General features: G+C 54.6%; 9 protein-coding genes across 9 annotated transcripts; 5 read left to right on the top strand and 4 right to left on the bottom strand.

The window, feature by feature from the left end:
- Positions 1 to 281: 281 nt before the first annotated feature.
- On the top strand, positions 282 to 2422 carry EV422DRAFT_496850 (uncharacterized protein; the record flags this gene model as incomplete). Its single annotated transcript, XM_053067905.1, has 10 exons — positions 282 to 371; positions 476 to 664; positions 735 to 910; positions 970 to 1085; positions 1150 to 1257; positions 1347 to 1453; positions 1535 to 1617; positions 1702 to 1787; positions 1864 to 2044; positions 2119 to 2422. 10 exons carry the CDS (start codon positions 282 to 284, stop codon positions 2420 to 2422), a joined length of 1440 nt encoding a protein of 479 aa, XP_052925112.1.
- A 363-nt stretch (positions 2423 to 2785) lies between these two features.
- On the bottom strand, positions 2786 to 3805 carry EV422DRAFT_496774 (ribosomal RNA-processing protein 7-domain-containing protein; the record flags this gene model as incomplete). The annotated part of the gene is made up of 2 exons (XM_053067900.1): positions 2786 to 2871; positions 2947 to 3805. 2 exons carry the CDS (start codon positions 3803 to 3805, stop codon positions 2786 to 2788), a joined length of 945 nt encoding a protein of 314 aa, XP_052925113.1.
- Positions 3806 to 4115: 310 nt separating this feature from the next.
- EV422DRAFT_550771 (PCI domain-containing protein) lies at positions 4116 to 6329 on the top strand (the record flags this gene model as incomplete). The annotated part of the gene is made up of 13 exons (XM_053071794.1): positions 4116 to 4139; positions 4213 to 4315; positions 4375 to 4453; positions 4515 to 4575; positions 4655 to 4828; positions 4911 to 4985; positions 5052 to 5186; positions 5267 to 5324; positions 5400 to 5441; positions 5519 to 5606; positions 5691 to 5985; positions 6054 to 6166; positions 6233 to 6329. 13 exons carry the CDS (start codon positions 4116 to 4118, stop codon positions 6327 to 6329), a joined length of 1344 nt encoding a protein of 447 aa, XP_052925114.1.
- On the bottom strand, positions 6221 to 10134 carry EV422DRAFT_68769 (VHS domain-containing protein). The gene is made up of 15 exons (XM_053074307.1): positions 9647 to 10134; positions 9452 to 9527; positions 9272 to 9376; positions 9069 to 9198; positions 8944 to 8999; positions 8812 to 8865; positions 8663 to 8743; positions 8378 to 8594; positions 8201 to 8294; positions 7907 to 8123; positions 7427 to 7826; positions 7249 to 7329; positions 7040 to 7179; positions 6865 to 6963; positions 6221 to 6749 (listed from the first exon to the last, which is right to left on the bottom strand). Exons 1-15 carry the CDS (start codon positions 9688 to 9690, stop codon positions 6657 to 6659), a joined length of 1887 nt encoding a protein of 628 aa, XP_052925115.1. The 5' UTR covers positions 9691 to 10134; the 3' UTR covers positions 6221 to 6656.
- Positions 10135 to 11141: 1007 nt separating this feature from the next.
- On the top strand, positions 11142 to 12429 carry EV422DRAFT_479493 (uncharacterized protein; the record flags this gene model as incomplete). The annotated part of the gene is made up of 4 exons (XM_053067283.1): positions 11142 to 11425; positions 11624 to 11884; positions 11952 to 12236; positions 12318 to 12429. Coding segments are annotated over 4 exons (942 nt in total), but the record flags the coding sequence as incomplete, so codon positions are not given.
- Positions 12430 to 13036: 607 nt separating this feature from the next.
- Positions 13037 to 14704, top strand: EV422DRAFT_68956 (uncharacterized protein). Its single transcript, XM_053074309.1, has one exon. It carries the CDS (start codon positions 13443 to 13445, stop codon positions 14448 to 14450), a length of 1008 nt encoding a protein of 335 aa, XP_052925117.1. The 5' UTR covers positions 13037 to 13442; the 3' UTR covers positions 14451 to 14704.
- On the bottom strand, positions 14685 to 16309 carry EV422DRAFT_68862 (uncharacterized protein). Its single transcript, XM_053074308.1, has 5 exons — positions 16188 to 16309; positions 16067 to 16108; positions 15717 to 15987; positions 15101 to 15649; positions 14685 to 15001 (listed from the first exon to the last, which is right to left on the bottom strand). The coding sequence occupies exons 1-5, from the start codon at positions 16269 to 16271 to the stop codon at positions 14934 to 14936; spliced, it is 1014 nt and encodes a 337-aa protein (XP_052925118.1). The 5' UTR covers positions 16272 to 16309; the 3' UTR covers positions 14685 to 14933.
- Positions 16310 to 17605: 1296 nt separating this feature from the next.
- EV422DRAFT_68723 (uncharacterized protein) lies at positions 17606 to 18323 on the bottom strand. Its single transcript, XM_053074306.1, has 2 exons — positions 17872 to 18323; positions 17606 to 17788 (listed from the first exon to the last, which is right to left on the bottom strand). Exons 1-2 carry the CDS (start codon positions 18147 to 18149, stop codon positions 17668 to 17670), a joined length of 399 nt encoding a protein of 132 aa, XP_052925119.1. The 5' UTR covers positions 18150 to 18323; the 3' UTR covers positions 17606 to 17667.
- Positions 18324 to 20129: 1806 nt separating this feature from the next.
- EV422DRAFT_530768 (uncharacterized protein) lies at positions 20130 to 22324 on the top strand. The gene is made up of 2 exons (XM_053070423.1): positions 20130 to 21141; positions 21228 to 22324. Exons 1-2 carry the CDS (start codon positions 20326 to 20328, stop codon positions 22032 to 22034), a joined length of 1623 nt encoding a protein of 540 aa, XP_052925120.1. The 5' UTR covers positions 20130 to 20325; the 3' UTR covers positions 22035 to 22324.
- Positions 22325 to 24386: the final 2062 nt, after the last annotated feature.

The following is a 24386-nucleotide window of genomic DNA, read 5'->3' on the forward strand; positions in this document are numbered from 1 at the left end:
ACGTCTAGGGTATCGACAAACCACAAGCATCGGATTTCACTTACAACACAGCCCGGCGGAAACATTGGCAAGGGCTCTAAGATCATCGCAGCCTTTTGCGAAACGCAACGAGGGAAACAGTGGAAGGGAGGGGAAGGAGAAACAAGGGGCGCCGCTCGCATCACCCCGTATCAGCAGGCTTGGTGCCTGAAGAACCATGGCGCCGCTCAATATCTGGTGGGTGTCGCTTCGGAGAGCCAAGAACGGTTCTGGGCAGACTGGCTGAGACTATTCCAAATAGCATGGTCTCCGACTTTTTCTATCCGAATATGGGAGGCGTGGAAGCGCATATCTACCATTTGTCGCAGCGGCTCGTGCGGAGGGGGCATAAGGTAGGGAGTGGATGTCTTTCGCAAGGCTTTGAGAAAAGCGTATTAGCGAACCGAGGGGTTCATTCAAGAAAGAGAGGGCTAATGCAACGATGGAATGAGGACAGGTGATTATCGTAACGCACAACTACGGCCAACGCGTCGGCATCCGCTACCTCACTTCCGGCGTCAAAGTGTACCACGTCCCGCACTGGCTGGTGGTGGACCAGGTCTCGCTGCCGACCGTGTACGGGTTCTTTCCGCTGTTTCGGTACATTGTTGTCAGGGAACGGATTGATGTTGTGCACGGGCATGGGGTGAGATGGGGGGGAACCGCCAATGGGTTGCGCGTTTGGAGGAACTCACCCTTGCGATTGATGCACGCAGGCCTTCTCGGCAATGTGCCACGAAGCGATCCTGCACGCGCGCACAATGGGCATCAGCGCCTGTTTCACCGACCACTCTTTGTTCGGGTTCGAGGACGCCAGCAGCATCCTCACCAACAAGTTACTGAAATTCACGCTGTCGGATATCGATCATGTCATTTGCGTCTCACATACGAGGTTAGTTCTTCTCTCGTGTGGGGATTGTAGAGTTGGGGAAATGAATCTCATCCTCTCAGCAAGGAAAACACGGTGTTGAGGGCCTGTCTGGATCCTTTGAACGTCTCTGTTATCCCGAACGCGGTCGTTGCGGCTGATTTTACGCCGGATGTGTCTAAGCGGCGGCCGGGGAATGGTGAATAAGTCTCCAAGATCCGTTCACCAATGTATCAAGGGTCGCTGATTCGGTTATTTTTCAGTCACTGTGGTGGTTGCGAGTCGGCTCGTGTACCGTAAAGGCGTCGACCTGCTGGTCTCGGTCGTGCCCCTGATCTGCTCCAAGTTTCCCGACGTTGATTTCCTCATCGGTAAGTGCTTGCCGTCCCCATATCCCCTTCCACATTCGCCGCCTCAAATGCATTCATAAACATGGTTTCGCTAAATTGTCTAATGGCAGCTGGCGATGGGCCGAAACGCGTCGACCTAGAACGGATGCGGGAAAAGTTCGGCCTGCAAGACCGGGTGCGCATGCTTGGCGCCGTATCGCATGCTCAAGTGCGGAGTGTAAGTTTTCTCCACGGCCTATACAGTTCCTCCAGCGCCATCTCGAATTCTGATGTCTCACGATCTTCATATTCGTAACAGGTTCTCGTCCAAGGCCATGTGTTTCTCAACACGTCGTTGACAGAGGCGTTCTGTATTGCTATTGTTGAGGCGGCTTGTTGCGGGTATGGCCTGTCGCTTTGGGGGGCTACTCTTTGGGGCTGAGAGCATGCGAAATAACACATTTTCTTTGTTGATATACGCGGCAGCTTGCTGGTGGTAACAACAAAAGTCGGCGGAGTTCCCGAGGTGCTGCCAGATCATATGGTCCGCTTTGCCGTCCCGGAGGTTCATTGTACGTACATCACTCAAACTTTTCCCCCCGTCCCTCGTCTCACACTCTGTCACATTCTGGGACTTTCTTTGGACAGCATTGTCAACCTCCCTAGCAGACGCCATCACCACCGTGCGCACCCACCCCCCCGACCCCTGGCGCTTCCACGAGGAAGTCAAGATGATGTACGACTGGACGGACGTCGCCGAGCGGACCGAGATGGTGTATAAGTTGATCATGGTGGATCCGCAGGTGTCGCTTATGGAGCGGTTCCATAGGTATGGGTGTATCATATCGCCCGTCCAGATTCAGCACGTGTTCACCCACCCATGCGTGATGATGTGTTTTGCAGATTCTACGACTGCGGCGCCGTCGCCGGCATCCTCTCCTGCATGATCATCGCGGTCGACTACCTCTTCTTCCTCTTTCTCGAGTGGTTCGTCCCCCGGTCGTCTGTGGATGTTGCTGAGGCGTTGGATTATGATAGGTTTTTGACGATGTGTAGGATGAATGTTGGCCGGGGGAGATGTAGTTGGGTGGAGGTGCCGGCGGCTGATGGGGAGGAGGAGGACGAGGGGGAGGGTGGGCTGGGGAGGCGTGCTACGGAAGATGCGAGGCGGACGGATCGGGATGGGAGGGAGGCGGAGGTTGGCTGATGAGAGGAAGGGTGTTTGCTGACCTTTTGCGATTGGGACGTTGATACATCTGCCCCTCACTTTTTCCATCGCGTAGAGGGCCTTTTTTTGGGTTTAGCATGTGTATTCGTAACACGAACATACAATGGTCATCTGTTACTTGTGCGTTCCGTGCTACCATTCCCATTGGGGTTTTTTCTTACAGTTCCATGTTATTAAGTTATAGTTTAGGAAAGACCTATGCAAAAGATGTCGCCCCTAAAAGGCGCTTCAACACACCCATGGGGACTAGGATGCGCAGATGGGAGTGTGCGTGGATTCTTACGCCGGAGTGCACGCAAGCATATATTGGACAAAATATATACCATGGGTGGGAGTCTATATCTAGTAAGGCTTGAAGCGCCGGCTGGCTTTAAGGGCCTGAATGCGTAGCTTGTCTTCTTCGAATTTGCGGCGCAGGTCCGCGAGTTCTGTGAGGGAGGAGAAGGATGGTTACAATCCGAGAAGGGAAACCCAAAAGAAAAAGCGGATTCACAGCTACTCACGATTCCGTTTACTCTCGCGCATCTGAAACCGATAAAAGTCAACCAGCTCCAGCTTCTTCGGCTTGAGTTTCTTGACCTCCTCCGGCCGCGCAGCCGTCACGCTCGCGCCCTGACCGTCCACGTTCACATTGCGTTTCCCGCGGCCACGGACGACGGTCACGAAGCCGTCCTCGTCGGGGACGTTGCGTTTGTTCTCGGCGGCGAGACGGGCGTCCCTTTCCGCGTCTTCGAAGGCGACGAGCGTCGTGTCGGTTTCTTGTTGCAGGGTGGCAAGGTTGGGTCGTGCCAAGGCGTGCTGGTGCAGCCATTTGGAGAGGCCGTGGAGGGCTGGCGCTGCTTCGGTGGTGACGGATTCGTCACCCGCTTCTTCGGCTTCGTCGGCAGCGTCGGACCATACCCTCCGTCTTGCTTTCATGCCCACCGCCCTTGCGACCGCCTCCCGGTCCGTGAATATGATATGCGCATTCGACCCCGACTTATGCACGCCTCCTATTCCATTCCCGTTCCCGTGTTTCTCGTCATGCCATACAACCCGCTCGATCCTCCCACACCGCCTAAACAGCCTCGCAAAATGCCTCTCGGAGGCGTCCGCAGGCACATTCACCGCAAACAGCGCCCGGCCGGCGGGTAATGCGTCGTCGGCTTTTTTGCCCTCGTGGGCTCGTATGAACATTTCGTGGGTTACTTCGATGAGAGTTGTGGGGATGGTGCGGGTGGTGGTGGTGAAGGAGGTGAGGGGTTCCGTTGCGACGGCGAGAGGGGGCATGGTTATGGGCAGGACTTTAAATTGGCCGAATTGGGCGAGACCGGCTGGTGCTGGTGCTCGTGCTGACGCTGCTGGGGTAGGTTTTTGTTCCATTGAGTGCGGCATTGCGACCTGTGCGGACTGCTCGTCGTCCTGCTGGTTGTCAGTGGTTGACTTCTTTGATAGTTTGCGTTGCTTGTTCGCCTTTGCCTTCCCCATGTTTGCCCACGGGAGTCCAACTGGGGGCTTTTGCGAAAAAAGAGTGCAGGTGGGAACTCTGCGCGACACCGTGCGGGAGAGGACATGTCCATATTCAACTCGTTGGCATAACTCAAAAGACACACCCACACATCCTCGCAGCCCCGCATAGGCTATATATACATACACAAATCAATCAGGGCATTCATTACTCACTGCTAGCAACATGTCCGACGACGACGATTTCATGGTAGAAGAGTTTAGCACCCTGATCTCCCGTTACATTTACATGCCTACTTATAGTTCCCGCTTCCCCATCTCAGCACGATGACGACGAGGAAGAGGAAGACTTTGACTTTGACTACGAGGATGAAGACGAAGAGGAGCCTGATGCCGACCTCGAGAATAAATACTACAGCGCCAAGGGTATACCTCATGTCCGGGGCATGTGAAAGTGGTGATCTTGCCTGACACCAGGGATATAGGACACAAGGAGGACGACCCTGCGGCAGCATTGAAGGAATTTAGAGCGGTCGTGGCAGCGGAGGAGGAGAAGGGGGAATGGTACGCTCAAGGCTGAGATGTGAAAACCATTGGCGATGTCCTTACTCGATCGCGTTGGCAGGGGGTTCAAGGCGCTGAAGCAGATGGTCAAGATATCGTTCCTACAGAGCGATTACCAGGCGGTAGGAGAAGAGGCGGTCGATTGCATCGGCATCGTCGAAGCTTCCCACACGATCTGACTCCGAATCACTCACTCTGCAGACATTGAAATACTACCACGAGCTCATAACATACATCAAGAGCGCCGTGACACGGAACTACAGCGAAAAGAGCATCAACAACATCCTCGATTTCGTGTCGGTGTCGAATGATATGGCGTTTTTGGAAGAGTTTTACTCGGTCACGTTGGCGACGTTGGAGGAGGCGAAGAATGAGGTGATTTGCGGGAGGGGAGATATGTCGTCGACTCTCACCGAGGGTCTTCGAGCACAACCTAACGCCTGGAACCTTCTTCCAGCGGTTATGGACCAAAACGAATCTGAAGCTGGCAAAGCTGTGGTTAGACCGGCAGGAATATGGACGACTGAACAAGGTACGGCGTGGAGGAGCCCTGAAGTGATGGTGAGATTGGCAGGTTGATTCACACATGACATTCCAGATCTTAAGGCAGCTCCACCGATCATGTCAAAACGACGACGGAACCGATGATCAGAAAAAGGGGACCTTACTCCTCGAGATTTTCGCCTTGGAAATCCAGATGTACACCGAAACGAAAAACAACAAGAAGCTGAAAGTAGGAGGCTGAACAACGACTAGCGACGAGGGTATATGTGATTTTTGGAGAGCTAACCGCCCCTTATCCCCCTGGAACAGGCTCTATACCAACAATGCTTGCACGTCAAGTCTGCCATTCCACATCCTCGCATCATGGGTTCGTGATCGTGTATTTCTCAGGCGCCACTTCCGCCCCCGCATGCCAGCTAACCATGTATATGACCCTATGCAGGCGTCATTCGCGAATGTGGCGGCAAGATGCACATGGGAGAAAGTACGTGCGCAACGCTGATTGTTGCGGTGCACCGGGAGTATGCACGGTACTAATGTCTGTTCTCTCATCGTCAACAGAGGAGTGGGAGAAAGCACAAGTGGATTTCTTCGAGGCGTTCAAGAACTATGATGAGGCAGGAGATCCACAACGTATCCAGTGTCTAAAGTAAGTGGGGAAGACTTCAGACCCTGTCGTGCGCTGAGAGTGCACCGCCCTGTTGTTTGAACCTAACGATTCTGTCACAAACAGATACCTAGTCCTAGCAAACATGCTAATGGAGTCCCAAATCAACCCATTCGATTCCCAAGAAACCAAACCCTACAAAAGCGACCCACAAATCGTCGCCATGACCGACATGGTCAACGCCTACCAGCGCAAGGAGCTGCCCGAGGTCGAAAAGATCCTGCGCACCAACAAGGACACCATCCTCGGCGACCCGTTTATCCGCACCTACATCGACGATGTGCTTAAGAATATCCGCACGCAGGTGCTGATTGAGCTTATCAGGCCGTATACGAGGATTGAGCTTGCTTTTGTGTCTAAGGTAGGGGTTGCTGTGAGCGTGTCCTGCGAATGTTGAGAGATTGATGTGGACTTTCTTTTGGTAACCAGCAACTGAATATATCAACGGACGAGGTGGAAGACCTCCTCGTGAATCTGATCCTGGACAGCAAAGTCGACGGCCGGATTGACCAGGTCAATCAGCGGCTCGAGTTGCATTCACAGTAAGTCCATTTTTGTGTCGCCCTTTGGTCTGTAAGAATCAGATTACTCACCTGGCATTTCGGCAGGTCCACGAACACACTGCACTACAACGGCCTAGATAAATGGTCCAAGAACGTGGGCGGGCTGTACACGTCGTGCATACATAAAGTGACCGTCATCTAAACGGCCAACGAGCGAGCCTGCTTCTCACATTGCACATAGCCTCCTTTTTCATGTTTGGGAGTTCATCTTCCCCATCCTGCACAATTGTACAAAGAAATTCTGGTTCCACATTTCGATCCTCGCCACATTTCGGGATCCCCTCGACCGGATGAATGAATTGTGAAGGGAGATCATGACATTCCGAGGGGGGCGAAACATGGGGGCACCACCATTTCATTTTGGGATTCACTACACACCCCAAAAACACACCCTCCCCTATCCGCCATTCACGGGCGCCTATCATTCACCACAATGCCATCTTCCCCCTCCCCCCTTGTTCTTCATCCCTCACACAGGCGCAGCCTCATTATACTCCCCACCCTCATTTACCACGGCGCCGTTGACCGCGTACTGCACCTTGTAGCGTACACGGAGGGGTTCCTGCAAACCAATCACAATGCGTTACCAAAACCGAAAAAAAAAGGGGGGGGGGGGGGGGTGCGGTAGGTTGGAGGTGGAGGGGGGGGGGGGGGGGGAGAAGGCCAACGATTTTTACCTTGCCGGGATTAACGATATGCATGCCCTGGGTGACCTGCGCCTGGTTCAACGGCGGGACAAGCGTTCCCGACGCCGTTTCCATATGTAACGTCATCGACTGAGCAAATGACCGAAATCAATTTCTCATCCAACAGCGGGGGGGAAAAAAAACCGGCGAATATGACAAGCGGTACCTTGGGAGCAGCGACCTGGAACGTCAGATCGGTGAACGGCACCGGGGTGACGTTGATGAACACGGCCGTAGCGGCCCACGCGTTGCCTTTCCAGAGGAGGCGGTATTTGATCTGGAGGCCGTTTTTGTCGTGCAGCATGACTGGCGAGGTGGGTGCATGAGTTGGGGTGGGGGAAGATCGGTTGGTTCCTTAAGACGCGGGGGACGTACCTTCCTTCCTCTGCTGCTGCACGGGCGGCGTTCCAGGGATGGTACCAGGGGGCGGGGTTCCCGGGGCCGACGAGGTGCTTGCTACAACAAGCATGGAATCCATCAATGAATACATAAGCACGGGACTCGGGACCTGAGGGTTCATCCCGAACGCTCGACTTTTTTCCACCAAACCAACCTTGGATCCCAGCAAGCTTACCAAACAAATCCACGCCCGCAAACGGGTCCGGCTTCTGCTGCTGCTGCGGCTGCTGTTGTTGCTGCACATTATACACAGGCGGGGTGCCCGGGAAGGCCGTCGGTGTCCCCCACGCATTACTCCCCTGTCCTTGTTGTGGCTGTTGTTGGGGGCGGGAACCAAATCCTTGCTGCGGTTGTTGTGGTTGGAAGCCCAAACCGCCCAGCCCCGAAAAGGCGTTGGATTGCAGCGGGGGCGTGGAGAAGCCTTGTGGCGGGGTGGAGAAACCTTGTGGGGGCGTGGAGAAGCCCTGCACGCCCGGTTGGGCGAGGTAGGACGCGGGCTGCTGGTGGGGGAAGGGGGCGGCGGTTTGGAGGGGCGGGGTTTGCGTTGTCGGTGTCTATCAAATAGTCACAATATCCCATCCGTCAGGGCCACATTCCCCCGGGTACGCACCGAGTCATGGATTAAGACATTTACCGAAAAGTTCAAATCACCCAATGCATCCATCAGACTCCCAAACCCGCCGCCGCCTGACGGCGCAGCAGCGGGTTTGGAAACAGTCGACGCGGCCATCAACCCCGCCGCGGCGCCCGGGCTGACGGCGGGACCCGGTGCGCCCCAGTCGTCGAGGTCGATGAGGCTGATGCCGGTGTCTGGTGGTTTGGTCGGGGATGTTGTGTTTGGCTGGGCGGGTCTTTGAAACAAGTGGGATGTCATTTCGTTGCAGGAAAAGAGGGTGTCGATGACACGGAGGGTGGTGAAAAACCATACCTTGCATCGCCACCCTGTATCGGCTTCCCAGCCTTGAAATCCGCATGTTTGTTGATAACCGTATTAATGAGATCATTCGTCTCGAGCAACCGTCCTGCCAAAAAAAAAAAAAATAACCCCCCATCAGTCCCCATGCCCCCTTCAACCCCATCTCCCCTCACGCTCATCGAAACGCACCCATCCGCTCATCATCATCCCCGTCACTAATCAACTTCTGGATCCTGCTCTGCGCACTTTTGGCGCTCCCCAGGAGTTCCTCCATGGTCGAATCGTGTTTATGGCGGTCCTCGGGCTGTTTCTGGGTGAGGATGTCGTTGAGGAGGATAGCGCGCTGTTCGATGCGGTTGAGTTCTTCTTCGGCTTGTTTTTTGTAGTCGGGGATGCGTTCTGTGTCCTGTGCGACGCCGGATGATTAGCGGACTCTTTTGCGTTTTCTTTAGTGGGCGAAGACGGTGGACTTACGTAGCCAGACATGATTTTCATCAAATCGTTCGCCTGCTCAAGCGCGGCGGGGGTGCCCTGACGCAGCAATTCTTGTAGTTTCTACAACAATCCTCAATGAGAACTCCCTTCCCACGATCTCCCCCATCTCTCAAGGAAGTGGTACTCACAGCACCCTGCGCCAGTTTATCCTCCTGCTCCAGCTCCTCTTGTGTCCGCAGAGTCTATAGAGGTGGAGAAAGCGTATTGTGATTCCATGAAATGCATGTGTTCCAGACATCAGCAGTTGAAGATTCACGTACATTCGTCGGGTTGAGAGCTGCAGCGGCGTCTTTCGAAAGTGGCGGGAACCTATACCCTGTAGTCGAATCACAATCATATCAGCCTCGTCCACATCAGTCGGATATGATGGCATCGCATCACATACCCTTGTACGACAGTAATCGGTACATATCGTTGATATGCTTGAAATCCTCCTTGTACCGCGAAGTGACACATAGCGTCGCGTTCCATGTTTGCACGAGTTCGAGGATGCGGTGGTGGACGCTATTCGTCGTCTATGGGTAAGAAGCAAGCAAATGAGTGAGCATCGTAGACCGTCATATTGGGTTCCTTGAGCCATGTACGTACGGTAGGACGCTCCGGAAACCGTTTCACGAGCTCGTTCAGAAACTCTTTCGTGGCGATGATGAGGTGGAAAGGATACCCGCAGTTTTTCGTGCAGTAGTCCAAAAGCTGAGGTTGAGGAATGAGTATAGACGTACAGGATACGTTCCGTCATGGAGCTCATCTGACTTTTGTTGCACTCACCAATAATGCATGCATGGCAGTCTGTGTTCCACCTCTGTTGACATTCCGCACTATCGCGAATGCCGCTTCTCTGGGCCTAAATCGCACAAGGACGAGGAAACAAATGAACAGGACGCACTTGCAAGACTCTGAGCGTGATTTGATGTCACACTTCCCGAAAGTGCCGCAGAAATCAGACAGTTTGTAGATACTCACGAGCTTTTCCCTTTCTGATTGATGATATCGCAAATCTCCAGCATCAAAGGCACGTTTGGCTCTGACCAGTCGGTGTCACATGCCGAGTCTGTAAGCGAATAACCGGGTATTAGTTACTGTATCAGAGCTAGTTTCAGAGCCGGGTGACGCCAGTTCGGAAGATGGCGAAAGTGTCGAAGGGGATGGCCTCGGCAGGTTCTCATCGCTTCTCCTTCGAGGTCAAAGCTGTGAGTGGACCACTTGCCTACAAGCTGCTCCATTGGCATAAAAGAAGTCATCTTGGCCGCGTGACGGTGTTTCAATGGCGCCAGGAAGCGAAATTCAAACGCAATGGCGGACAGTTGGGGCTGGTGTAAAGAGCCTCGAAAGAGCCTTGAGCGTTCCGGAGCGGCTACAGTGCAGTGTTATGTAGCCTGGAACGGAAGTGTGTTATGCGAAGGTGTATATAAGCGCGGGCGAGGGCAGACGGAAGCGGCGAGAAGGACATGCGGATGACGGCAGGAGGCGCTTCCCTCAGAAGAGTCAGAACCCTAACGGCTGCCGTCAGTCGCCCCTCCTCGCGACTGCCCAACTTGGGACCCTCAGAACGGAAGGGAACCTGGGGAGGCTGAGATCTACCCCCCCCCCACGACGACGGCTCTCGGCCACCTCGCACTCGATACAAGCTCCTACCGCACGGCACGGCAGTCTCTTCCTCCGTCATCCGGCTTGTGCTCGTGCTCCGTGGTGGTTGAAATAAGCGTCACAAGTCATCAACCCGCAGCATCTTAACGCGCCCGGACGTCGACATCGCAATGGGTGCCACCGAGTCCAAATTCCTGGCTCCTTATACCCTCCACAACCAGGCTTCAATCCCATATTTCTTCTCCCCTGCAGCCGGAACAACACCGCCCATTGACTCGGCGGCGACTCTCCCTTCGTCGCCGGGAGATCACAATGCGATCTCCAACCCTTCCACTTCCGCTTTTACTATTCGGAAGGCGACAACGAAAGCGAATGGGATACCCGTGACCGTGTTTTCTTGGACTAAGAAGCAGGCAGCGGTGACGACGAATGAGAGGAATGCTGCAGGGGGGACCGGTGGTGACGACGCAGCGCATCTAGGGAAAGCTGTTCAGGTAAAACGCGAAGAAGCAATGCCGCGAGCAAAGCGAGCAATGTCGATGTCTGCGGCGGGCAGAGGGATTGCGGACTGCGACGAGCGAAGCGAGGCGCAGTGACACTTGAGAAAAGCGCGAGCGGAGCGAGACACACTGCGCCAACGCGCAATACTCTCTCAACCACGGCTCTCAGCGAGCCTCAGCGAGCGTCAGATCTTTTGCGAGCGAAGCAAGCTCCGCTCCGCCCACCGCAGCCCAATCTCCTTATCGCGATCGGAGCGAGCACGGTATCGTCTAACAATCCGCCCAACGAACCGTCCTCCGCGTTTCAACCATCGCCCAACCATCCGTCTTTCGCTCAACAACATCAACTGACGCTTTTTGAACCCATGTAGAGACTGAAAACCATTCGACATCCAGGGATCATCCGTTTTATTGACGGCGTCGTTGACGAGAGTTGCGTAATCTATGTCACGGAGAATGTCGTACCCCTTAAGCAGGTCTTGATGGAGATGCCAGGGGAAGAGATCTGCATGGGACTCTTCAACCTGATCAAAACGATCGAGTTCCTCCACTCCGAGATGCTCTCCCACAACAACATCCAGCTCGACTCGGTCTTTGTCACAGACTCTGCAAACGGCCGTCGATGGGTCCTCGGCGGAATGGAATACCTAACCTCGTTCAACGAACCCGCAACCTCCATCACCACCAACGTTCTCCCCAACCTCCACCGCCATTTCCCACCCCAAGACATCCCACCGGAAGACCAGCCCCTCTCATCCTCCTCCCAGCCCTTAATCCCAACCCAATCCGCCGCATCCCAAACACGGACCGAGGGCATCCAACCCGACGCGCGAGACTGCTACTGCCTCGGCAGACTCATCTCCGAACTCATCCAACTCAAACTCCTGTCGCCGGACAGTGATACGGGACATCAGGACGGCACGGATCTTGTGGATTGGACTGGCTTGCATGCGATTGCGGATGCGTTGGCGAGTGCGAACCCGACGGAGAGGAAGAGGGCCAGTGAAGTGGTGCGGAGTGAGTGGTTTGAGGGAAATCCGATCATCAATGTTGTGGAGAACTTTTTGAAGGAGATTAGGGTTGTGCCGGTTGAGGTGAAGAAGGAGCGGTTCAGGTGGGTTTTTCGTGAGGCTGGAAATGAGGTGCCTTGGGCCGTTGCTGATACATCCATCGCCAAACAGACATCTGCCAACAGAGCTCCGAGCCCTACCCCTCAACACAACCATCTCCTACGTCCTTCCCCTCGTTCTAACCCCCGAATTCGCATCCGAGCCCGGCGCTCAAGGACTGTACGAACAACTCTTCACACCCCTGCACTATGTGGATGGGACCGATCATCACTCTGAGGAACCGCAGGGGTTGCTCCCAATTGAAACGTACAAGGAAACGGTTTTACCGTTTATTGTACGGCTGTGGAGGAGCAGGAGTTATAGCGCGAGGATGTTGGTTTTGGATCTGTTTGAATGGTATGTTTGTTGCGAACTCTACGGTATTCCTATCGTGTGGGCAAATTCCAATGACCCACATCGTTCCTTCCTTTTGCTCAGCTACTTCACCCACCTCCTAACCCAACAGCCAACCAACCTCGAATCCCTCCTCATCCCCGAACTTATCCTCGGCCTCGACGAAGCAGACGACGCAGTCTACCTCCTCTCGCTCAAAGCGCTTTCCCTCGCGACCGAAAAGCTCGGATTGGACAGCATCCCACCCCACGCCGGCGCAAGCTCCCCAAAGCCCGTCCTTTCGCGCACCGGCTCAGATTCCAACTCCGCAAACACAAAACGAACACCCGTAGCCCGCCTCCCATCCCTCCAAGACGTGAAACACCATAAAGAAAAGGCGGGTGACGATAAACCTCTCCCCAGACCACCCCCCCACCGCACACCCTCCACACCCGCCTTCCACCCGGGAGCAGCCGACTGGAACATCCGCATCGAGACCGCTTCCCCACTCCCAGACGCATCCACCATCACCCCACCCCGCCTCTCCCGGACACCCACATCCACAACCCTCCCGCCCCTCCCCCTCGACCCTTCCCCGCAACCACCGCCGAAAGACACACATCAGAGAGGTGAAGGGGAGGGCGAGCGATACACCCCGCAGTATTTGGTGGAGACATATTTGATTCCGCATCTACTGAGCGTGTGCGTGAGTGAACATCTCGTGGCGGAGTTGGCTGAGGATGGGATGGGAAGGGCGTGGATGCCGCTGGACGCCGTTGTGGGGCTTTGGAAACGGTTTTGTGAGGTGGAGGCGCTCGGAAAGGTACTATCGTGTCATGTGATTCATTCTGCGTGCTCTGCGTTGCGATATAGTGGAGCTAACGGATATTGATTGGACGCGGGCAGGCAACGCAAGACATCCGCACGGCCACAGCCTCCCTCACCAAATCCTTCCATTTGGTCCTCAAAGCCCTCCCTGCGAAACTCAAGATTGAGTTTTACACACGGCGGCTGTTGGGCGATGTCGTTGGTGGGACGAACGAGGAGGGTGATGGGGGTGATGTGGTTGAGTCGAAGATGGTTTTGTGGATGTATAGGGCGGTGGAGTTGGGTGTGCCGTTCATCAAGGACGAAAATCGGTATGGGTTTTGTGGCTTCGTTTGGCGTTTTCGTTGTGTTGTGTGACCGCACCTTTCATGTCAATCGAATTGACCCCGTTTCTGCTCACACATGTTGTGTTTTAACAGCGACGTCCGCCGCACCCTCGCCCCCACCGTCTCCCACCTCATAACCCTCATCTCAACCTTCCTCGACCGCGCCCCGACGATCGCGCGCAAACGCGACGAAAGCTCCGTTGTGAATCGATTACGGAAGGTGTATAAAAACAGGTTGGAGAGGGGTGGGGGTGTGTTTGCGAGGACCGGGCCGAGGAGGGAGGGTAGTGGAAGGGAAGCGGGGCGAGTACACCCTGTGAGACGCGTGAGTGCGGCTGTGGGGAGTCCGGTTCGGAGGACTAGGCCGGAGTGGCCTCTGCCTGTGCCGGGGGCGGTCACGGATGGGGTTGACAGGGATCGGGAGGAGAAGGCTGAGGAGAGGGGACCTGAGTCGCCGTCTTCAGCTCCACGGTCGGCTAACGAGGAGGACGGGCTTCCATCACCGCCACCACCGCCACCACCGGCAAAAGGAGCGGCGGCGCCTGAGGTTCCACCCAAAACGGAGCAGACGGCACCGGAAACGGTCGCTGATGGACATGGTAACAACGTCAATGGTGGACATACGGCACCGGCACCGGCCCACGGCGAAGATGGGTGGGACGAAGACTGGGGGAGTGATGAGGAAGATGGCCCCGACGCCGTGCAGCAAACTGGCGAGCAGCCTGTCGACACCACATCCAAAGTGGAGTCCTTTGCCCCGGCCCCAACAGAGGCGCCAACAACCCCATCCGTGGATGACAGCACCGTCATCGCGGCCCCAACACCACCACCACCCCAAGGCCGGGGCATGAAACTCGGCAAGAGAAAAGACGACGCGACCCCGCCTTCTACACCGCCCGCCACAGAATCCGCATCCAACGCTGCGGTACCCGCTACGCCATCAACCTCTGCACAACCCACCAATCAGAACCATCCACTTCATCCGTCGGCCCTACCACCACATCAGCAGCCCCACCACCTACAACAACAACAACACTGGAAGAGCAACAACCAGAAGAAGAAGAAGACTACTTCGCTGACATGACACCCCACCTCCCCCCGCCCACCGTCCCGCTACTGTCCATGGCGTCGACCACGTCTGTGGGGCGGGGAACTGGGACTGACGGGCCGGGGAGCGCGGGTGCGAGTAGGGTGGCGATGGAGAGTGTGGATATCGAGGTATGTGGGCGGTTGGGGGCACGATGAAGTCTGACATTGGGCGGCTTGTTTATGGTTTTTTCTCGTTTTGTTTTGAAGGAGTTGGAGGGGTGGGGGGATGAGATTGGGTGAGGCGCTGGGTCCCCGACGGGCACAGCGTACGGGTGTAACACAAGCACCTCCTCCCTCGCATGTACATAAACGAAGAATGGAGGGATATGCCTTCAGCGTTGACGGATGTGTTCCAAAGATATATTTTCAGAAAGGTTTTAACATGCAGGGATATATTTCAAGCTCCAGAAAAACGTGATGTGCAGAACCCTCTTCTGTTCTCCGCCCAAGATGGTGTTTGAGAATGCGGGGTGCGCGTTTAGGCGGACTTGTCCTTGGCGGCGATGTACTTGATGAGGTCGACAACGCGCATGGAGTATCCGAATTCTAGATTGGGGGAGAGAGGGAGACGATGGAGATGAGGAGAGATATATACTTTCCGACGCGGGAGAGAAAGTGGAGATCCAGAAAATCTCAGGTACTCACCGTTGTCGTACCACGAGACCAGCTTGACAAAGGTGTCGTTCAAGGCAATACCAGCCTTGATATCAAAGATGCTGGAGTGGGTGTCGCCAATGAAGTCCGAGGACACAACCTCGTCCTCAGTGTATCCCATGATCCCCTTGAGCGGGCCATCCGCCGCCTTCTTCACCGCATCCACGATCTGCTGGTACGTAGCCGGCTTCTCCAAGCTGACGGTCAAGTCGACCACCGAGACATCGGCCGTGGAGACACGGAACGACATGCCGGTGAGCTTGCCGTTCAGCTCCGGGATGACCTTTCCGACGGCCTTGGCGGCGCCGGTCGAGGCCGGGATGATGTTCTGGGAGGCTCCACGGCCTGCACGCCAGTCCTTGCCCGAGGGCCCGTCGACGGTTTTTTGGGTGGCGGTGACAGAGTGGATGGTGGACATGAGGCCTTCTTTGATGCCGAAGTTTTCGTTGATGATTTTGGCGAGGGGCGCGAGGCAGTTGGTGGTGCAGGAGGCGTTGGAGAGGACTTGGATGGAGGGGTCGTATTTGCCTTCGTTCACGCCTGTGATGGGTGTACTAGTCAGATGAAGGGGTTCGAACTCGCATAATGTGCAGTAACACGATCTTACCCATGACGAACATAGGAGCATCAGCGGAAGGCGCCGAGATAATGACCTTCTTGGCCCCTCCCTTGAGGTGCAAACCAGCCTTCTCCTTGGTGGTGAAGACGCCAGTAGACTCGACAACGTACTCGGCGCCATCTTTGCCCCAAGGGATCTCTTCGGGGTTCTTGGCGGCGTGCACGAAGACGGGCTTGCCGTTCACGACGAGCTTGCCGTCCTTGACTTCGGCGGTGCCCTTGAAGCGGCCGTGGGTGGAGTCGTACTTAAGGAGGTAGACCTGGGGGGAACGGCACGATGGCAGGTTAGGCCATCGGAATGTGACATACACAGGCTTCGACATAATAGTAGCTACTCACCATGTATTCCACATCGATGAAGGGGTCATTGATGGAGACGACCTGGACAGGAGATATTGCGGGTTTGGTTTCTGAATCGTCTCTAGATGGCCTGTACGACTCGAAGATCTCGATCTCTCACCTCGACGCCCTCCGATTTCAGAGACGCGCGGAAGACCAGACGCCCGATACGTCCGAAACCGTTGATTCCAACTTTGACGGCCATGGTTGATATGTATGTATGTATGCGAGTTGCTGTAAGCTGCGGGCTGAGTGGTGCTTATTTGGGTGGTGTCCTTATATGCAAGTGCGTTTGCTTTGAAATGGGTGCCTTTCGGAAGAGTCTTCTGAGAGATGAATCGATGGGAACGCAATAAGAAAGGCGACGCGGGGCTGGCGAGGCTTGTTCCAACCGTCCCAGGCACACTCAGACAACGCACTTATCGACGTCGGAAGCGAGACAAACACCAGAACACATCGCCAGCGAGGGATAAAGCTTGCCTCAAGACAAGGAAGTAGGATGAGCGACGAGCACCTTTCACTATCAATCAAGCAACGCATCAGGGCTTTCAATTGGGATGGACCTGGGTTGAGAGACCTGAGTTGAGCAGTGGTCGCAAAAGAATGCGGGGGCTGCGCAGACTTGCCGATGAATCCGCAGGCTTGGAAGTCACATATCAGTTGAGTCCGAGAGGGCAGCAACGCAACTTGGGATCATAAAGAACTCTCTTGGACACGAAGACTGCGGGATGCGGAGCTGATGCAAACTGGGTGCAAGCACTGCCAGAGAGACAGGATGAATGCAGCACAGATGCAGCAAGGTTCAGCCATTCGCGGACAAAAGCCACCGGCTGAATTTCACTGCTCGACGTTCATTTCCCGGCATTCCCAAAGTGTCCGCCGCCAGGAATAAGTAGATCACAAACCGTCTGCCAACGGCCTCCCTGCCCTTTGATCTCAACCGGCGGTCTTCTTTGCACGCGGCGTCGCAGCGGGCACGAGCTCTAGTTATATCACATTTGGGTCAGCTACACCATCAGGCACGCGCCGCGTCCTACGGAAGGACTCTTCAATACTCTCTTTTACAGTTCAGTATGGGACGCAGGAGATTGTCGACTGATCCATTCGGCGCGGATAATAGCATACTCCACCTAGCCGTATTCGGTTCCGGGAAGTGGATCGTCCCACGACTGATGGAAGGTACGTACGAGTCGCATGCCAATGGACTGCATGGTGGCGCGCGATGCAGCATTGACAGCCATCGTCTGAGCGGTGACGCGGTCCAGGCCGAGGTCGACAAAAGCGTAGCGCAGAAGTTCCCGAGCTCCCTCACTTCCCAGTCCGCGACGCCAGTGGCGCTCATGCAGACGGTAGCCGAGCTGCGCCTGCAAAGACTCATCGGATCCGGTTGCTTCAAGCATGTACAATCCTACAAACGTTCCATCTATCCACCGACGAGAAACCGGGCGGAAAGACATTCTGGCATCAGCATTCGATGAACTATGTACAGTATATTTTCAGATACGTAACGTGCAAAACTATGTTGTACTTGGAATGATTCATAAATTGGGTGCAGACTATGATATATACGCCGTAAGTAACAGTTTTCCGCTTTTGGAGGTTCAAGCGTACACATCTTGGTTTTGCTGCTGGAAGTACCCAGTGGGCTGGAAGTTCCCAGAACCGTATTGCTCGTCGGCGAGCTTGTGAGCTTGCGCGATGGCGTGTTTCTTGGCCTTGTCCCTATAGAACGCGGAATTGAAAATGTGCGGAACAAATCAATAATGTGCTCGCTCTCGGAAGGAATACGGCTTTTCGCTTCCTACCTGTCAAGCCAGTCAATCCCCTTTGTCTCAAACTGCTTATCCACCTCCGCAGCCGCAAACCCCGCAAGCAGCTCCTTCATCTTCTCATGGGAGGGCGGGGCACCATTCTGAGCGACGTGCTTCTCGTACGCCTTCATGGCCTCGAACCCGGCGGCGCCGGCGATGACCTCGTGTGTGAAGGAGGACTTGTGGTGTTCCTTAATCTGGCCGCAGCCGTAGACTTGGGCGTGTGCGTCTTGCGCGTCGTTGGAGCTGAAGAGGTTTTCGAAGAAGCCCATTTTTGGCGTGAGGTTTTGTTCTTGTGTGGTGGTGATGTATTCAGTGAGCGTTTGGGCGTGGACAGGGGGATGTCTGGAAGGTGGGGCCAGCTATATAAATAGCCGACAGATGCGTCTCTCCACATTTGCAATTGTCCGCCGATGCGGCGCCGATGGGGAAATGGAATGTTCTCAGATGTGGCCATAGTGACGCACTTCTTCTATTTGGAAGCTTGGCGTTCGATTACCGAACCGCGGAACTCCCGCCCGCTAGCATGTGGCTTGTGTTACATCTGAGAGGTGGATCTCGCCTGCGATGCCGTTCACTAATAACGGCGCGAGGACAATGTCGCTTTTGGTACATGGTATAGGCTAGGATATCTGATGGTCGCCGGCAAGTATCTATCTTTTTAATCTGGTTTGACTTTGATTTGATGGTCCCTCCACACCCGAGCGAGAGACCTCTCCTCACATTGGATTTGACATTACCACGCGTCATCACCACCCACCCAACTCCGACCTCTCCACGACGAGGATCAAGCCTCGCCCCCGTCAATCCAAGCTGGGCACTGGGTAGCCGTTTTGTTGTACATAGAGAGTTGTGGAGATGTCATCCACCGAAGAGCTTTTGAAGGGGCAGCCTTGGCATATAAACCTGGCGCCCGAGCCGTCACCGCGAGGACGTAATGTCGCTTGTGGCAGGCTTTTGGTGGTGCACCAGGTAGTACTTGATGGTCGCCGGCAAGTATCTATCTTTCTCACCGAGCAAGGCCGTGCCGCTGCCGTGCCGCTGCCGTGCCGCCGCCGCGCCCGAATTCTGAACCCGCTGCAGCTCAGGTATGGGGTGTTTTCGCTGGGTGTCGCAGAAGGGAGCATTTGGAAGACAACAGGAGCAGCACCGCATAGCGTTGTAAGGGTACTCAGATGTCATCCCACACCTTTCGCTAGTGTCTTTTCTACGACAGAGTCCACCGGCGCCAGTCAAGCCGTAGCTATAGGGACCCACCTTGCGTGCCTAAGTAGTTCGCGATTGGAGCCGCCGGGTAGGTCCCTCATATCTTGAAGTCAGACCAGCATATGGAGACCAGCATCGTATTTATGCCTGGGATGGAGCCCCTCTTCATTGACATATCGTTGACGGACACTACAACATGTGGGCAAGAATCGAAGCGTCCGGACCGTACTTGTGCTTCTCGAGTCAAAAAAAACCCCCGTCATGCCTTGCGAACATCGCGCGTACTTCCCCTGATATCCCAGCGATCTTCCCGAATGTGATCGAAATCAGTTTGATGGGAGGGTCGACTGCGGAAGATATCCAGCCCTGTGGATATGTTTCCAAACGTGAGGAGAGTGTTATGTACTCCCTACCCCGGCTATGCGCCGGAGGGTTCTCCTCTATGAAGGCAAAAGTTGGGTATTACAAGAGGCAGTGTAGGCGAGGCTCAGCAAAAAATCACTCAGGCAAAAGAACAAGCCCAGCACAAGCAACGCATCAAACCGTAACAAACCATAATCTTGCCAAATCACATTCGTCGAGAAAGCTACCTGGGAACCACTACGGGGCAAGCGTTTGCTGAATGGTGAGCCCAATAACAAATTTACAGCTAGCCTTTCATTCGGAGCGGGCGTATCTTCGAATATCTTTCGCGGCTTAGTGGGATATAGTGGTCCCCGTCGTACATTGTACATATACCCTCGTGAACGCAACAGAATATGAGCTCCACCTCGGTTGTCTTCATGGTCGAATGCAATGACTTCACATGCAAGCGCTCGAATGCGTCTGGTAAAAAGGGGAGGGATCCGAGACGAGTAGGTGGATGACCAATACCGAGCCTGACCGGACCGACGAAGTACGTTTAGAGAAGGACAGTCATAGGCTCGCATTGGAATAGTGGAAAATGTCCGAGGAGCGGAGTTGCGAGAAAAAGGAGGAAAGCTGTCGAAACCCCATGGCATCACGTAACAAACAGCTCCCGAGTGGCACACAGACAGGCCATCCATCTGCGCCCTCACACAACCCACATGCATTTCCACACCACATGCCCTCTGTGACATCTCCCCTCGCACAACTGCAGCACTCTTACTGTATCCGACCACCGTTCATCCTTGTATCCCGCAGTCCGCTCTCGATTGATCGGACGAACACCCATAAAACCCCCACGCTTTCGCCAGCCGGCTTCGGTTCTTTTTTCTCACTATGTCCAACATGGGTCTCGTAGTGAACATCCTCATATTCGGGGTAGCGGTGAGCATTCCCGCAGCGGTCAACTACGAAACAAAGGGCCAGCTGCCTGACCTCGCTGCTACAACATGCCTGCTGCTGCTTACGCTCATAGTGTTTCGCTTGCTCGGTGTGCCTACGCTCGTGGAGAGTCTGTCCCAGATTGACGAGGTGTGCAGCACACAACCTGAAGTTGTAGAACTGCAAAGCAAATTCGACAGCAAGCTTTTAGAGGAGGAGTGTGACGTTGTGGAATCGCAGGAAGAAGACGTGGAGGAAAATATATCAGTCTATGAAGAAGGGGAAGTGGTAGTAGAAGATGAGGCCGTAGAGGAAGCTACATCAAAAGTCGAAAGCAGCGTTGAACTCAGCGAGGACTCCGCCGCCGAAGAGCTTTCGGACTGCTCTACACCTGTCCCAGTCAGAAACCTCGAGAAGCGATTGGCACGCGCACCCAGCGACGTTTCCTCAGCCGACAGCGCCATCGCCGATATCCACGACCCATACATATGCCAGCTCCCAGCGCTCGAAGCGGAATTCATCTCGCTGGCCGATACTAAACGATCACCTGAGTCATGGGAGACCATTCTTGCGCAGAGTTGGGGCAAGTTCTCGATCGAGATTCATCGACGGGTTGGCAGCCAGTTCTTGTTCCGGTACATTATGCATTTGGAGGCTACGCCTGAGGAGGCGATTGATCTGTTGGCGGATGTCACGCGGCGCCCTGTGTGGGATGAGCTGTGTGACGAGGCTGGGGTGGTGGAAAAGGTTTCTGACAGAACGACCGTTCAGGTAGGTTTGGAGATTGATTTGCGTGCATGTTCTCTCACATACGCATGGATCAGCGAGACTAATCCACATCCCGTTTCGATCCGTAGTACTTCCGCACGAAAGCAGCATGGCCCACCAAATCCCGCTGCGCCCTCGTAGTCTCGTTCAACAAACAACTCTCACCGCGCCGCTACCTCAACGTCTCCAAATCCATTAACACACACCCCTCCTTCCACGCCAACTCCGCCGACGTCCGCATGATCGCCCACATCGCCGGTCAACTCGTCGAGCCGGACGCCGCAGGCCGCGACCGGATGTGCCGCGTCGTGCAGGTTGTCGATGGGGATCTGGGCGGATGGTTGCCGAAAAGCGTTGTCAATATGGTCACCATCAACGCGATACCCGTGGGCATGCGGAAGGCTAACAAGATGTTGAAGGGGATTGAAGTTCAACGGGATGTTTCGGAGGTTATGACTGAGGCTGAGGGTGGATTTTATCAGGCTGGTAGCGATAGCGACGCGAGCAGCCAAACTACACCGGTGTCTGCACGCAAGGGCAGGATGAACGTAATCACTAGCAAGGCGAAAAGCTGCCAAACTACACCGGTGTCTCCACGCAAGCGCATGATGACGGCATCCGTTCCCATCTCGCCCGTGACTGCAATAGCAGCCAAAGCGGCGCACATGCAATCCGATACCATCGCTACTGTCTCCACCAGACCAACCACAGAACAACACACCGAATCATCATCACTCCCAACGAACAAAGCGCTGACCACCCGCACAACCGCCCAAGCAATCCTCTTAAAACGCCCCAACGTCCTCCGCTTCATCCTCACCATCCTCCGGCGATCACAGCCGTGGATCATCGTATCGATCTTGCTTGCGATCGTCACCGGGCGATTCAAGCGATGAGCTCGAAATACATGTCCCCATACCGCCCACCCAGGTCAAGGGCCCACGTATTCCCATTGACTGCTAGAGCAGCAAAACCGCCCCAAACCTGTCTAAGACGTTATATACCCTACTCCCAGCCAATTTTGAAAGTACACTACATTAGTATTGGTCGCGTCCCCGTCTCTGCGTTCCCCAGGTTCTCTTATTTTTGTGCGTCGCTTGGCCGACATCCTTTTAGAAGTTCTGTGAGGTATACTTGGCATGTATTCATTCAGTTACATGGCAATAAAAATGCAAGTTCTATGACTATGAATTAGGTTGCGAAGAAGGTATGAAATTGGTGAGCCAGGGGTGCTGAGAGGGAACTAAACTCTTACAGCCCGGCTCTATCGACGAAAACGGAAGTGTGAAGATAATAGAGACCTTATGTTCCGCTCATATAGAAGCCGTTCGAAAATTGCGGCCACACCGTAACTGCTCCGCGACCGTCGAAGGCGAGTCGCGAGAGAGGCAAGGCATTCGTCCCGTTTTCACGGTCGTCCCCCCCACCGACGTAAGAAATCGATTCCCGCCGGAGCCCCATTTCAGCTTCTTCTCGCCATCGCGTGACTCGGCAGTCTGAAGCTTCACATTACACTTCACATTACACATTACACATATGGACGGTTCCGATGTGACGCTAGGATCGGTGGCATCAATTGACCACCTAGGCGCGCTCGCTTTGTGCCTCAACGTCCTGCTCCCTCAGATACCTCATCCTTTGTTGTGCATTCATGTCGCCCCTCAGTAAGCGCGTCAATCGCATCTTATTGTATGCCGTGAAAAAAAGAGGGAACTTAGCCTGACATTTCCAGCTGCATCAAAATCAATGGAAATCGCGGCACATAATACACAAAACGAAAAGGAAAGGAGGAAAAGCCTGCAACAAACACAAACACCTGATGCGGGACTTACATCCTTGGGCTGGATGGTCTCCCTCCCAGCGGGGACGGCGGCCACATTCACGTCAGACGTAAGAGCTCGGGTGGAGGCAAGCTTGATGCAGGATGTCGGTCGCGTCCATTGACCACCTGGGCGCGCTTGTCTTCTTCTCGTTCACCCAGACGTTAGCTCCGCCGGCTTTAAAATACCGGCATATGAACGACCGCGGCACAATGGCACCGGCCCCCACAGGGCTATTGTGATGAAGCGTTTCCGCTGCCGCAATCTCGTTAGGGTCGCGACGGCCGAGGCCACCAGCGACGCTTTACTGTGGGCGCCTCTCCATCGCAGCGGCCGGCCGTCCTCATCAAACATCTTATCCTTGGCGCAGGGAGAACATCCGTAGTTAACTTTTCGGCTCTGGTCTCCCGCTCTGGTCCATGAATATCACCGCATTGGCGCAAAAAATGTCAAGGCACGGATTAATGCCAGGAAAGAGTTGCGTGATTGTGATTGCAATTGCTGCGAGCTCTTTTAGCAACTAGAATGTGGCAGTTTCTGCGTCTTGCATATCCGTCCCAGCTCCGATACAATGGTTTCCTGCATCGTAGTAAGCGCATCTGCCTGATCATCGTGGTCGTCTTCCGGCTCGTCGGGATCCGCTCCTCCTCGCATGTTGTTTGTAACCGAGAGAAAAAGGCGGAATGAGGTAAGCCACGGCAAGGGCATGACATTTCGCCACCGTCCTCCAGCAAGCATACATTCCTGTACAGTAGTGCACATAGCAACCCCATCGCCAACCCTTCGAAAGCGGCCCTATGCAAGAATAGATAGCGAGTAGAAATCCAGATTTTTCCTTGTGGTTCGGGAGAGCGATATTTGATCGAATCTACAACTCGGCATCCCCGATTTTCCTCTTTACAGAATCCCGTACTTTGTTTTGCATGTACATTGAATGCACATAACGATTGCCCCTCGAGTAGTCGGTCACTGAATGATGAAGAAGATCGGCTCGGAACAGGGTTAAGGTACCCACTTCCTGCTTCAGAACAACACCTGCATCGATGCGTTCAAAATCTCCCCCATCGCCGAAGTCGCCAAAGGTGTACTGAGTGGTGAAACCCTTGTCCTCCACATCGAAGTGGCAATCAACTGTCGGATTCCAAATGTGGGTATGTGATTTCTGCCAGACACCCTACTCCGCGTGTGTTCGATCGTATCGCACATTGAGAACAATCTGCAATGCCTACGTGAGGCAATGCTTGTCTCTGAGGTGGGAAATTACCGTCACAAAGAGGGCAATGTGCCAGCGTTCCAAGTGCGTGGCGCTGATCATCTCAGCTCAAGCAGATGCGAACCCTGCCATCATCGTTGAAGGCTTCCAAAGGAACATAAAGACTTCTAATCGCAGCTCGGGCACGTCCACCTTGCTTTTCCGCGTGTACGAAT

The sequence above is a fragment of the Fimicolochytrium jonesii genome (genome assembly GCF_025526975.1).
Source record: "Fimicolochytrium jonesii strain JEL569 chromosome Unknown EV422scaffold_13, whole genome shotgun sequence".
NCBI classification, from domain to species: Eukaryota; Fungi; Chytridiomycota; class Chytridiomycetes; order Spizellomycetales; family Powellomycetaceae; genus Fimicolochytrium; species Fimicolochytrium jonesii.